This window comes from Aplidium turbinatum, chromosome 16, assembly GCF_918807975.1.
Source record: "Aplidium turbinatum chromosome 16, kaAplTurb1.1, whole genome shotgun sequence".
NCBI classification, from domain to species: domain Eukaryota; kingdom Metazoa; phylum Chordata; class Ascidiacea; order Aplousobranchia; family Polyclinidae; genus Aplidium; species Aplidium turbinatum.
The window spans coordinates 14,324,031-14,337,826 of record NC_137487.1 but is presented as its reverse complement, the minus strand read 5'-3'; the positions used below and the strand labels follow the sequence as shown (position 1 = coordinate 14,337,826).

Below are 13,796 nucleotides of genomic sequence, written 5' to 3'. Positions count from 1 at the left end.
AGAGGTGCTCATGATGAAAAGAAAGTTGTGGTTGATGGCACGGAAGTGCGTGTGGTAAAATGGATAGGCAACAGATCTGTCGCTTTACTGTCCACCTTTGCTGCTGCTCAACCAATGGGAGAGTGTAAACGGTTTAACAAAAAGAAAAAATGTTCTAAAACGGTACCTTGCCCTGTAATTGTGAAGGAGTACAATCAGTTTATGGGAGGCGTTGATCTCATGGACTCTCTCATGGCTCTATATCGAATCAAAATAAATCATTTTTTAGATCTAACTATAATAATCTGCTGGCTGTTGTATAGAAAGGACTCTTTCGCTGTCAGTGGTTCTGAGAAAACAATGATGCTTAAAGAATTCAAGCTTTGTATTGCTGAAGCTCTGCCTCTTGAAGGAAAACCTACGACACCTCGTAAAAGAGAGCTGCTATCACAGACAACGACTTCACAATTCATAAAAAAAAATTAGGTGCTGCTACCAAAGCAATACCTCCTGTTGAAATCCGAACTGATGGGTACCATCACTTTCCAGTAGTGAGGACAAGAGGAAGATGCAAGAACCCCAATTGTAAGGCAGCCCCTGTGTTTTACTGCGAAAAATGCAAAGTGCATTTTGCATTACCAAGGACAAAAATTGCTTTGTTGATTTTCACCGAAATTACACTGTTGACAACTGGTATTTCTAATATGTTTCAAATGTGGCTTCTAATTTTTTATTGTGCTTTTACTTGGAGATTTCCGTGCGTTTGAAGTGGTGCTTCTCATGACGATGCCATGTGGCGTAGGCTACGCAGGAGCCGCAGTGCACCGTCTCGACAACACTCCTCAACTCAATAATCACCTACGCAAGTCAATAATGGGATTGCTGGGGAGAAGTAGCCTACTGCTAGTAGCCTACAATACAACCACAACCAAATTATCAGCCACAGCCATTCAAAAAGCGTTGTGCGATATGTGTAGACGACATCAGAGGAACGGGATATTCCAAAAAATGAAATAATCTCATCAAAGTTTCTCATCGTTTCTTCAAATGCAATATGCCTTTGTACTCAGCTGGTCATACAGGCAAATGTTAAAAATTTCATGGAATCAAAAGATCACTAACGATGAAGTATTATCCAAATTCAATTCAAGCAAATTCTCTTACAAATAGTCAAAAGAATAAAATTGAAGTATTTCGGACACACAATAAGGCAAAACTCGTTACAAAGATCATTAATAGAAGGGAAGATAAACGGTAAAAGAAACAAAGGCAGACCAAGAATGATTTGGACATCAAACATCACTAAATGGACAAAATTAACTTATGAAAATGCAGTACGAACAGCTCATGGTCGAGAACAATGGCGCATTGTATCCAACCCTCAATACAAGGAAGAAACATAATGATGGTGATGATGATTTGTGCTCAAAGCACACGTTGAAATTATGTACCGTATTTTCTTGAATAGAAACCGCGGCTACTTTTATTTTTATTTTTTGAACGTTTTGTGTGGCTTCTATTCGAAGGCGGCTTCTATTATGTTTATATGAACGTTTTTGTCTTCTAATTGGTGCTCACTGCTCGGTGGGCATTCGAGTTTCGAGTAACAAGAAAACGTAAACAGTAAGTCAGCTGCAATTTTAATCTACCGGTATCTTTTGTGAAACCGCTAATCCGACAGCTGCTATTATGTTCGCATCTGTGTGAAGCAAACAAAACCAAAAGGCAAACAAAAGCAAAAGGAAATACCTTTTGCTTTACCTGCCGCCTTTTAATTACACTACCGTGCTCATCCAACTTTATGCAAAGCACTGAAAAACAATGAGCCGGCTCCAACGCAATGTGTAGTGTGTGCTGGTGTATTATATTATATAGCTTTACGTGCGAATCTTACATCGTGCTTTACTTCTGAAATCTTCGATGCTAGAAGCCCATAGATATTTTACTGGTTGGAAAATCTGGCATTGTTACATTATGTTACAATGTAAACAATGACTAAAATTTTCAGTAAATAATGACGGTTTACATTGTTGTGCAATGCAAAAATGACTAATTATATCGGCCGGATATCAATGGTTTCTATCGTTTTCAACATCAAATTGAAACAAAAATTGCATTTGCTTTTCACAAGCCAATGCTTTCCGAAACTCATAATGTCTAGTTTTCATGGAAACAAGCATCCCTTATCAATAGTACCTAAAGTATTGCCTTTTTTGTTTGTGTTGTTTTGCCTTACAATCGCATGTAAATATTTCGATGTGAGAAGAGCAGCCTACTATTGAAATTATATGAAATTTCTCATTTGCAAACTTGTTGTTGTTTAAATTATTGATTTTCACGACAGCGTCTAACAAAGAAGCAAAAGCCGTTCCAGTTGCACTGTAGCACGTTTATGACTAACCATGTGGGATACTCACTAAAATACAATTATAAATAACGCTAGGTTGGATTACTTCTTTTATTGTCTATTTCTACCAGACAGTTTACTTGCTCCGTCGTAAGTAACAACTAACAAAGACAACATAAAACACACAAAAAGAAAATACACTTGGACAGAAACTATTACCTGAAAGTGGTAAAACAATGAGTACAAGCAAAGCAGCCATTATCTCAGACACAAGATCCATCCTTTACGTAGATCGTCTTCAGACGTTAAAAAACGTAAAAATGACAAAGTTTTCTTTCTAGGAATAGTTTTTAACAAGAACAAAGAAATTGTCATATGGTTTCAACAAAAGAAGTGATTTCACCGTAGTTTCAAAGTTTATGGTAATAGTTGACATGGAGCTACAATAAAAAACAATTAATTTGTAGGCTACCCGATTATTACCCTTCTTCAAATTTTTCAAACCTTTAGATACCGCACAGGATTGATAGAATAAAGCTGTCACCGTTTATTAGTCATGTTGTAAAGAAGTAATTTTGCTGTACCATTGACAGAAGCAAAACAAATCAATTGGGTTTGAATGACGCTATTGAAACCCAATTACCCATCGGTCTATCATCTGTGTGAGGTGTAATCTGTGTATTGTAGTCTCTTGTTAGTCTCTTGTTATAAAAGCTGAAAATTACGTTTTGTTGGTTACTTGAAAGAGAAGTTATTTTGTTGTACCATAGAGTAGACAACTAATCAATCTCAATTATGACAGTGTGGTCCAAGTGCAGGCCCGCGAGCCAAATTTGGCCGCGAGCTCCTTTTTTTTGCCCAGAGAACTGATAGTCAGCTTTGCTTCAATCTAGCAATATCACTTCAATTTTTGTTTCTTTATTATTGTAATTGACAAAAAACTTTGTGAACGATCCTTTGTGATGCATAACAAAGTTTTTAGTAAGAAAGATCATTTCAAAATAAAGAGGAAGAAGATTATTTATTTGCAGAAAATTCAGGAAAACCACTCTGTCTAGTTTGCCAAAAAAAAAAACAGTTTCAGCTGCTAAAGAGTATAACGTCAAGCGCCATTATGAGTCTTTTCACAAAAATAAGTTTAAACTGACGACATCCAAAGTGGTTCTCTGTGGCCTTTGGCTATGCGATTATGGGAGCCAGATCAGGCCGCAGGATCAAAGTGTTAAACGTAGTAGCATATTTTGGGTGGAGGGTAGAATATTTTAACATTTTTGTTTGTGCTGTATTTTGTGTGCGACAGCATCGCTGGTCAGATAAATGAAGCGTGAATTGGATGGCGAAAGAATTGTTTTCGCTTCGTCGACGAAGAGACGCTGACCTAATTTACTGGTATCTCTGTGCGGTCGAGTGTGGCGAGGATTGACAGATGCCTTAGATTCAGAACTGTTAAAGTGTTAAACGAAAGCGTTGTTTGTATGTTGTAAATTCTTTTCGCTGACCAAGTTTTTATGTGCAGTAGGCTACTTGTTTTGTTTAGTTTAGTTCCAATGGCAGAGCTAGAGGTATTCATAATGCAGAGAAAAGCACGATTTAAAATAAAGTTATGTTATTTGTTTAATTTACAGCAAAACTTTGTATGAAACCTACTGTAGGGGATAGTGGTATTGTTTTGTTTGTCGCTGTGACTTCATCCTGGATTATCAACAACTAGTGAACTAAGTTGTTCATATACATGAATTTCCCCTTGAAGTAGAATATTGAAATCAACTACGTAATTGCGTTACTTTGGACGATCTGCACCTTGGACACGAAATAGTTTGGTAAGTAACATTGTGACTTTTTTCTAGTACCGTACTACAATTGTCAAACTAATTAAACCAAAGTTATTGACTTTTTGTCTATCTACAGTAGTATTCTTTATGTTGTGTATATATGCTGTAACACCAGTCTAAATTGTAACAACAAAAAACATGTAGGTCGTAGCAGATTATTATATATATTCTGTAATCTGTGTATTTTTTGTTTACACTGTTTGTTTTTGTCACAACTTATAAAACCAAATGCTGTCAAGGTTAGGTCTAAAACATTTGACCAGTTATCCATTTAAACCAGTGGTTTCCAAAGTGGGCGCCAGCGCCCCCCTGTGGGCGTTTGCAATCATGAAGGGGGCGCTGGCTATAAAGTGGGCGATTGGGGAGCGCTGAGAGTAAATCAGGGCAGTTACAAGAAGATGATAGCAAAGCATTTTTTGTCATGTTTCGCTTCAAGGAAATACAAAAGAAGACGGTGACTACAGTATAAGAGCTCTGTGGCAGATTTTGTGGCAATTATGTTGGCAAAGTCGCTTCACAGTGCCTTACAAGTTTGTTGAGGTCGTAACACGTGACTTACTTTGAAGCACTGCGACTACGCAAATCCGATCTTTCAATCCGAGAATATTTTGATCTAGCGTTCGTCTTAATCTATCTTTGAAGACTGTCATCAAAGCAGTGAATAAAATTAAAGCGCACGCTCTGAATACACGCTTATTCAAATGATTGTGCAATGAGAATGATGAAGCTTTTGAGCGCATACTACTCCAAACCGAAGTACGTTGGCTTTCCCAGAGAAATTGATTCACGATTTTATTCGCTGTTTGAAACTATCAAGGAATTTCTGCAGAGTTGTGATCCTGCCCTTGCAAATGACGTCCTGGTTGTGAAAAGTGATATCGCCTACTTGTCAAACATAGGCTATTTTCCTAATTTAATGAATTGAATTTATCCCTTCAGCGTAACGAAATAAGCTCGTGTTGTATCAGCGAAATTTAGCTGGACGAGAATTTTTCCACTTCTCAAGCTTGCATCAACTTGATACCAGTGGCAAAGGCATATCTAATCATCTTCAAGAAGTACGCAAAGACATGGGAGTTCGATTCCAGGATGTATTCCAGTTAGAAATCTATGATTGAATAATCGACCTATTCTGTGATATTTCCGAACATGGAATTTTTAAGGAGGAACTAATAACATTGTAAAACGATTTTGCACTCAAACCGAAGTTCAACATCTCGTATCAATCGTTCTGGCTGCAGAACCAAATCAAAGAGACATACTCTCACGTGTGGAATCGGGTCAAAGTTTTTATTATTGCCTTTCCCAGCTCATACTTGATGGAGCGTGCTTTCAGATAGCCCAATGTCTAGAAAATTCTGGGTATTTTTTTTTCGCTGAGACTTTTTGGTAATTTGTCCGAAATGACTTGAAAAAAATTCGGTCATTTTTTATTTATTTCGGTCATTTTTTCTGATGAAAATATTTCCTTTCAAGTAGCTGCTCCAAACCAAAATTTGCACTTCCTAGCTAGCTACAACATTAAGTTTCGCTGAAAAACGTTGTCGTGTTTTATCTAAGAAAAGTTAGAACAGACAAACGTTTCTTCAACGTTCATCAGCGAAACTCAACCTTGCAACATCCGGCCGCAATTGACCGAATTGACTATATTTTTTTCGGACATTTTGCTAAAAAATAGGTCAATGACCGATAAATGACCGAAAAAAAAACAGGACTCTAGTTTTGTCATTTGACTAGAAGAAGCAGTTAAACCACGAACCCATACCGGTACCTCTTTATTTAATTTGATTAAATAGGTGAAGCAACTTACATTGCATAGAATTGTCTGATAATATTCTATTGTGAATTATTTAGCGTGAGAATATTTAATATTTTCTGGCAACTTATCATGTCTTGCACGATGGTTTTGTTGTGTCTATTGTTCTAAGTACATATCAAAGCCAAGAGAAAGTAACTGGCCACTCTCCTTTCGTTAGTGCCGAAGGCCTAGTGTGATGACAACCTTATCTTCTCATTCCCGAAACTTAGTAACTGAGTTTGGCACCACATTTACCTTATCTATTAATTATGCACAGCTCATAGTTATTTTGTATTTCCAGATCGCTGGAGAGCTCTGCTGTGCTTACCACTTGTATTCAAAGAGGGAATACAGCATTTTGTGATAATTGGCGCTGTAAGTCATCAGTCTACCGCTAGCTATAATTTATTACAATTACATTTTTTACTTAAACGGTTTGATGCTGTTACCTCGCAGTATCCGTATCATAATGCACGTAAGCACTATGTAAGGTAGGAGGCACTACTTCACCTATTAGAATGTATCAAAATAAAAACAAAATGGAAAAATGATGATCATCGTAGAATGTGTATGACTGTCTTGCAATATTAGTAAAAGTTATATCTCATTTTATATCCCGCATTCACATTAAACGCTTGCTTAATGAAACAAAATTTGTCGGAAAATGCCTCACAACTCATTACTCACACCTAGTGGTCAAAATTGTTAAACCGTACATCAGCGGAATCATCATCATTTACAGATGATGATTCCGCTAATTCCGCACCTAGTGGTCAAAATTGTTAAACCGTATATCAGCGGAATGCCAACTATATTTTCTTCGCAATAGTGCACTCTCCAAGACAGCGCGTTAAAAAAGAGGTGAGATCACGGGCTTTAAGTCCACTGACGTCACAAATAAAAGAGAGAGAATTTTTTTTTCCATTTTTTTTTGCTTGCAGAAATGCGCATGGTTTTTATCGGGGCTCTGGAATAGGAGTTTTTAAAAAAAAGGCAAGACTGCAACTCCGGCTGCATACAAAACGATAAACAATGTTTGCAATTTTAAACTGCATGCAATTAGATATATAAGACCAAGCTTCTATTACTTACAACAACACAACTTTAACGCACAACGTTTCATAGAACCACTGATTATTATTCTTTTTGTATTCTTTTTGAATACTCCGAAAAACAATCTGGAGGCCCTAAAAAACCTTACAACACTGAAGCCGGAGTCAGCCAGTTATAAATCGAGGAGTCGAAGTCGTATATTTTTCGCCCAACTCCACAGCTCTCGTTTTGACACATTAAAGCTTTGGATGTTTTAAAAGAATTTTATTTGAGCAAATGAAATTTCAAGAATCGTGGTGAGAAGCAAAACCAAATAAAAGAATTGAAACTGAAACGAACCAATAATTTCAAGTAGCTTTAAGATTAATTTAAAAAAAGCAATTTATTTTTATGTTTTTTTACTTCTTTGTCTTAGTTTCGTTTCGAAATCCGCCAATGTTGCAATTCGAAGTGTTCGGTTTGCCCTATTTTCTAGAAACGTAAGTGCGTTTGAAAACAAAACCGTGTCATGACGAATTTTTGTTTTGTTTTTTTATGCACAAATTCTGCAAAAAAGTCAAAGTGTTCATGTTAAAGGAGTCTTTTTTAACCATAAATAGACATAACTAAGCAACGAGACAACATTTAACATTGTGAAAACAAAAACGACATAACAATCGTTCTTGGTTATGCAATTTGCATCTAGTAGTCTTCATCAAGCCTTTAAAACACCTTATACCTTGAATAAGAAATACTAAAGATTAGACAAAAATATACAGGATAACAACAAAACTATGGTCTAATCTAAACAATTGAGAAACTGCTATATCTTGCACACATACGAAATGAGAACTAAAGTTACAGCTCTTAAAAAAAGCGTTTTGTTTTGCCTGATCGAAGATGAAATTAAAAGTGAAATGAAATGCAGATGAGATGATCAAAATTGAATTGAAATTTGAATTCTATTGGATAAATATTTTATTAATCAGATCATAAACAGTTTTTCGAGGGTCACATTTTGCTGCTGAATATTTCATTTGCCTGCCATTTTTATATTGGTACGAAATTGTTACATTGCCAATAACTCTGTATAGCTTATTTGTGTGCCATAGAGATGGTAGTGTGTCACAACAACACAATTCGTTAGCATCGTATAAATCTATACCTTTTCCAAGTATAATCAGTTTTACCATAGGCCTATAATTCTTATAAGGTTGGATCAATGCTAATGTTACATATTGTTTTACAGGATGACAGTTTCAGCTTGACAAAAGTCACAACTCCTTATCTGGAGCACATCCGAGGGATTTTCTCTACACGTGCAAAGGCAACTGCTATGCCACATCGAGGAGCCTGAAACTGCACTGCTTCTGCTTTTGCACACGTATTGGATATTTGATATTAACTTTCCCCAAGAAGTCGCCGAAACGCTACAACTATTAAATTACCTGTGTGACATTTCCCGGTTTCCGTTGATATTAGCACACCTGTGCAAGCTTTAATAAATCAGTTTTGAATGACAATTTGGTAGTGCTGGTGTAAGGCAGTGATTTTTAACATGATTGTGTTCCTCGGTACACTATATCGTTCCGTAAAAGATCGTCAGGTGTTCCGCAAGAAATTGTTAAAATGGACTAGCGTTCTATGGAACACAGGTCGAAAATTAAAATCACAACTGCTTTGCGTTTGCCTTTCTGCAATTCCTGCCCGTATATCAACTTTGTGCAATTGTGCTCATCCAAACAGGCCAAGATATCGCATTGAGAAAAGCTGAAAGTGAATAAACTGTTGTTGTATTGTTTATTTTATTGCATTATGGATTAGCCCATATTATAAAATCCGATTTGGTGTTCCGCAACATTATTTTAATGCATAAAGTGTTCCGTGGCTCAAGAAAGGTTGAAAAACACTTGTGCAAGGAACACTTTTTACGCAACCTGACGGATAGGGAGGCAGAAAGTGCAACAAAAAAACAGGAACACGAATTAATGCGATAAAAAAACAGTCTGAATTGTAGAGTGGACATTTCCAACTCAAGCAAAAGGAATAAGGTAAAAATTAGGACCATCCTAAAGGGTGGGAATTTAGACAGCCTGAGAGTAAATGCTACTGAGGTGGAAATTTCCACCTCAGATGAAGGGTGGAATTTTACACTTTTTGTGGTGGAAAAATCCACCCTATGAGTGTATAAGCCTAGGGTGGAAAACAGAGACTAGGGTGGAAATTTCCACAGTTTAGGGTGGATTTTGCTGGGGGTGGAAATTTCCACCATTGCTCAAGGGTGGAAATATCCACCATTTTTGGTGGAAAAATCCACCCTACAGAAGCATAGGGTGGAAAACAGAGACCACCCTTAGGGGTGGAAATTTATATACCTTTTACTTAACAGTGTAGGGGGGCGGACCGCCCTGGGCGGCACGTCTGGGGGCAGCGCTTTCAGACAACGAGTTTTGATTTTGATTATAATCTGATAAAAAAACGCATTTCATTTTCACATGCTTTTTCTTGAAGGGGCGGCAAAATCTGAATCCGCCCTGGGCGGCACATTCCGGCACATTCCCTAGCTACGCCACTGCTGAAAGCCCACCTTAGCATTCACAGTCAAGTACAGTAATATTGACATTGGGGTTTCAAGGGTTACTTTTGAACCCAACCGGGGATGATTTAATCATCCTAATTACATATTGAAATCTGAAAACATAAAATTGAAAGCGTGACTCCGCCCACGCCTTTCACGGTAATAATACTTTATCAAGCAAAGATTGTCTTAGGTGCGTCTAACGACGTTAAAACGATGTAAAAAATGCAATTTTTTTCAGCTGGGTTAAGTAATCTCTGTGTTCCACCAAACAAAATTCTGAATCAACCATAACATAATCGCGCAAGCAAGACAGCTCTGAACGCACAATATGTGGTTATCGATACTGAACAGAAAAAACTAAGTAGATATTATAAATTATATAGCCTGGTTGCTTTTAAATATGCCAGCCAAATATTTGTGTTGATGTATATATTTCATATAAGTTATTATTAAATCTCTTTGGAAAGTCCAACTTTGAGCTTGATGTATAAGGCTGACCACATACAAGAAAAGCAAAGACTCCCTTTTGACTGGAAATATTATTTTAGCTTTCTAGTCTAAACGATCAGTGAGCTAGTGAATTTTTCTTGTATAATTCTAAATAGATTATATTATAACTTTCAGGACAACATCACCAACTTGATGAACACAACTCTATCCAATTCAAAAGAAATAGCTAAGTTGGAGGTCTCCTACGAAAACGAAGGCGACGTAAGTGTCTTATAGTGTAAAAAAGTAGACTAACAATTGGTTGATTGAAAACAAAAAGATCAGTAACCACGCGGTGGGGGGGCCTCTCCCCAGAAATTTTTGAAAAATCGCAGTAAATTTGGTGCGTTCTGAGCACGTTTTCACCTCAAATTTTGAAAAATTGCATTCAAACTTTGTTGAAAAGTTGATGTAAGCTGTAATTAAAAAAAAAAAACAGTATTGCTTTGGAGACAAAGTTTACTAGTATTGAGCTTAGTCTTGACTAGCCTAGCCGTTGCATACAATGATACAAGGTTCAAGCGATTTTGAGATGCCCTAGGCTGGACTAGCACTTCCTATAACCTGTTGAATACCTTAACTCTACAGCTAACACTTCTACATTCATGTCTCATCGCTACTCTGCGAAATAAAAACTAACTTCAAATAGTCTGTAGAGTTATTCGGTTAGGTGGGGCTGTTTTTCATGCAGCCCCATCAGATTCAAGAATTGCTGTAAAATACCAAAAGAGGTAGAGCTTCAAGGATAATTTTAGCCAATCAGAGCGCTTGAAATCCAGAATCTCGGGCTGCAGAGAAGTTTGCCCAAAGTCGGTGTTGCCAAACGAAACTTTTAATTTTTTATTTTTTGATCCGCAATTCTTAAGTGAAAAAAGTAACCGAGTTGGACAAACACAGAGTAAAACATATTTTCCCTCTTTTTTTTCTTTCAGATGGGGCTGCAGCCCCATGGTACGAGCCGCCACTGTTTACCACTCTTTTTGTCTTAATAATGGCGTAGGCCTACATAAATGTAGGCCTATACATGACAGGCCCGTAGCCAGCCGGGTCGCCCCCTGAAAAAAAATTTGCCCTCCTTGGTAAAACCTGAAAAAAAAATTGCCCCCCTGGCAAAATCCCAACATTTTCGAGCAACAGCTACAATTATAATAATTCATTTTTTTCGCCTCCCCCCCTAAAAATAACTTGCCCCCCTTGCTCTGCGGTTTGGCTACGGCCCTGATACAAGATAGTGGCCTATTTTTGATTAATGTAGTCAGTGAATGGATTCTTTGAAAAGTCTCCATTAGGCCTACTCCATCTTCTGATGCCAAATGCGGGAACTAGTGAGATATAGCTTAACTAGTATTTTTCAGTGGCGTATATTTAGGGTGTTCAAGGTGTTCACTGAACACCTGATACACTGAACACCCCAAGAAATCCAGAAAAAAAGAAAATTTCCGTCGGTTGTCGATGTTCCTTACTTTCGTGATATTCTAACATCTTGCTGCATGCTGATTGCTTTCTTTTCAATTGCAAAACTCGTCTCCTTCTAATTTTAATACTCCAACGTTTGAGGTCATTGCCTTTAACTTTTTTCGGTCATTACCTTTAAGCTGGGTGTGCACTGACAGCTTGGCGAGTGCTATTTAAAATAAACAACTAAAAAAAATGACGTCACAAGGTAGCGAAAACAGCAATGGTTTTAGTTCAGCCAGGCTGTTCACTCGCTGATCTGAACACCTTGGCGCGTCATTGGGGGAATCCCAGACAATAGCAAGTTTTAGCTTGTTGGATTAGAGTTTGAGGTGATCAGAGTTGGAAACAAGATAAGATAAAATGTTTTTTATGCACCAAGTGCCAGTAAATTAGGACTAGCTTGTCTGAATCTGCAACAAAGGTTATGGCAACAGCCAATATCATTGATGCAGCATTCTAAAACAACACATCTAATCGTTTTGTAATTACAGTGTTTATATGTTACTGGTATTGTACCTTATTGCTGAAACACCTTAATTACGTATTCAATAGGCGTTCAAACATTCAATAGGCGCTGTCAAATAAATATATATTTTGTATTCTTCTCCATTCCGACAACATTAATTTTGTCAGTTCTATTCATGTTCAGAATTTGTGCTGAAAATGCTCTCAGAACGCACCAAATTCAATGTTAATTTTAAAAATTTTATGGGGGAGGCCCCCCAGACCCCCCGCTGTTGCTTTGCCATCACTGAACATCCTGTCAAAGTGGTCACGGTACGCCACTGGTATTTTTACACCTTTCTTGTGCTACGGAGCATGTTGTGAACAAAATATTTAGCAACAACTTTTTTTCACTATTTTGTTCTAATGTTGCACGATTCTTTCTTATTGCAGATAGAAGACGTATACGAACCTGAAGCATGAAAATAAAGCAAGCTGTCCTCAAAATGAACTAAAAGAGCTTGGAGTGGACTTTTTCCAAATGGATCTACTGCATCTTATTGTAGCCTACTTGCACGATGTGAAACTCGTTGCCGTTTATGTTTTATTTAGCCAGCAAAAAAGTGGGCATTTCTCTAGAGCAGCGTAGCCTACTGTCCATAACCATAAAAGAAATCAAAGGCCTTAATCGAAGGGGCGTCCCACTCCGCAATCGACGACGCGCCTTTAAGTGCCTTTCCAAAGACAAAGCAAAATGCTCTTGAAAAGTTTCGAACTGGCGCCCTACTGAACATCGAACCAGGGCTCTCATCACTCGTAGTCGTTTGATTTCGTCGAAAAGGATGGTTTCAAGCATGATTATGAATTGGTTGATTTTATAGCCAAACAGTTACGATTGTCTTGAATCGTTTTTTTTACTTCCTATCGTATTTCAGTCTGAAGCACAGCATATTGACACTTGTGTTTTGTCGCTTGTACGTTTTCTTCCGCTTTATTGTTGCTGACTTTGTCTTCTTCATCGTGTGTCACACGGCCGTAGCCCAGAGCATCACGCAGGCTCTTGCTCTATCGTTGAACTCGGCCAAATCCTGTGCAGAGCACCTTGTGGCCTAAGGTGTGTAGCACTTCGGTGGGTTTCCTGTAGGCAGAGGACATTGCATTGATGTTGCTTGCAGAGTTCAGCAAGGATGGCTGATTTTGCTGAAGAAAACCCTTCGATATTGGCCGAGATCACCGTTAAAGCAAGCCCTAAAAGGGGCTGGCTAGGCGTTAGAGTAGGCACGGTTGTCGTCAGGGGCGCCGGAAGCGGGGGGGGCAGGGGGGGGGGGCGGATGCCCCCCTGCCCTCAATTTTTCTGCAGATGGAGGGGCAGGGGGGGCAATGGTGCCTTTTTAAAGTTATGTAAGCTACTGCACATTTTGCAATATAACAATTTCTGCTATTCGCTTTTAGCCTATTTGTTATCTTTCATTTTTCCCTCAAAGTAATATTTACGGCACAAAATTTTGCAACTGCAACACAGTACAGGCCTTAAAACTCGTTTTTTTTTTCGGCAGCCATCGTGGCCTACCGGGAGCTCTTTCTCGGCGGCCAAATCTGCGTGCTTAGAGGCCAAAATAAAAATAACGATAGCACAAGTAAATAAAATTAAACTTGCAACAATGCTAAAATGATCACTTAGCGTTGTTGAAGTCTGGGCCTGGGCGACGTCCTACAATAGAATCGTTGCACCACGCAGTAACTGCTTTATCGGGATTGTAATCCAGTACTGCAGGACCATCTAACGACACTCGCACGAGTGTCTCCAATGTGGCTTATTTTAAAGAAGTTCGCCAC

The 13,796-nt window shown here is 38.1% G+C and overlaps 1 protein-coding gene and 1 long non-coding RNA gene across 2 annotated transcripts in view; both read left to right on the top strand.

The window, feature by feature from the left end:
- The window catches only part of LOC145785247 (uncharacterized), a 42,183-nt gene extending 28,936 nt beyond the window's left edge, over positions 1-13,247 (top strand). The window contains exons 21-22 of the mRNA XM_082596930.1: positions 10,194-10,280; positions 12,414-13,247. Coding sequence (XP_082453056.1) covers positions 10,194-10,280; positions 12,414-12,443 — 117 coding nt within the window. The 3' untranslated portion in view covers positions 12,444-13,247. The remainder of the gene's footprint in view (positions 1-10,193; positions 10,281-12,413) is intronic.
- On the top strand, positions 3,957-8,484 carry LOC145785041 (uncharacterized). Its single transcript, XR_014291106.1, has 3 exons — positions 3,957-4,146; positions 6,258-6,331; positions 8,238-8,484. It is a non-coding gene; the product is annotated as an uncharacterized LOC145785041 (long non-coding RNA).
- Positions 13,248-13,796: the final 549 nt, after the last annotated feature.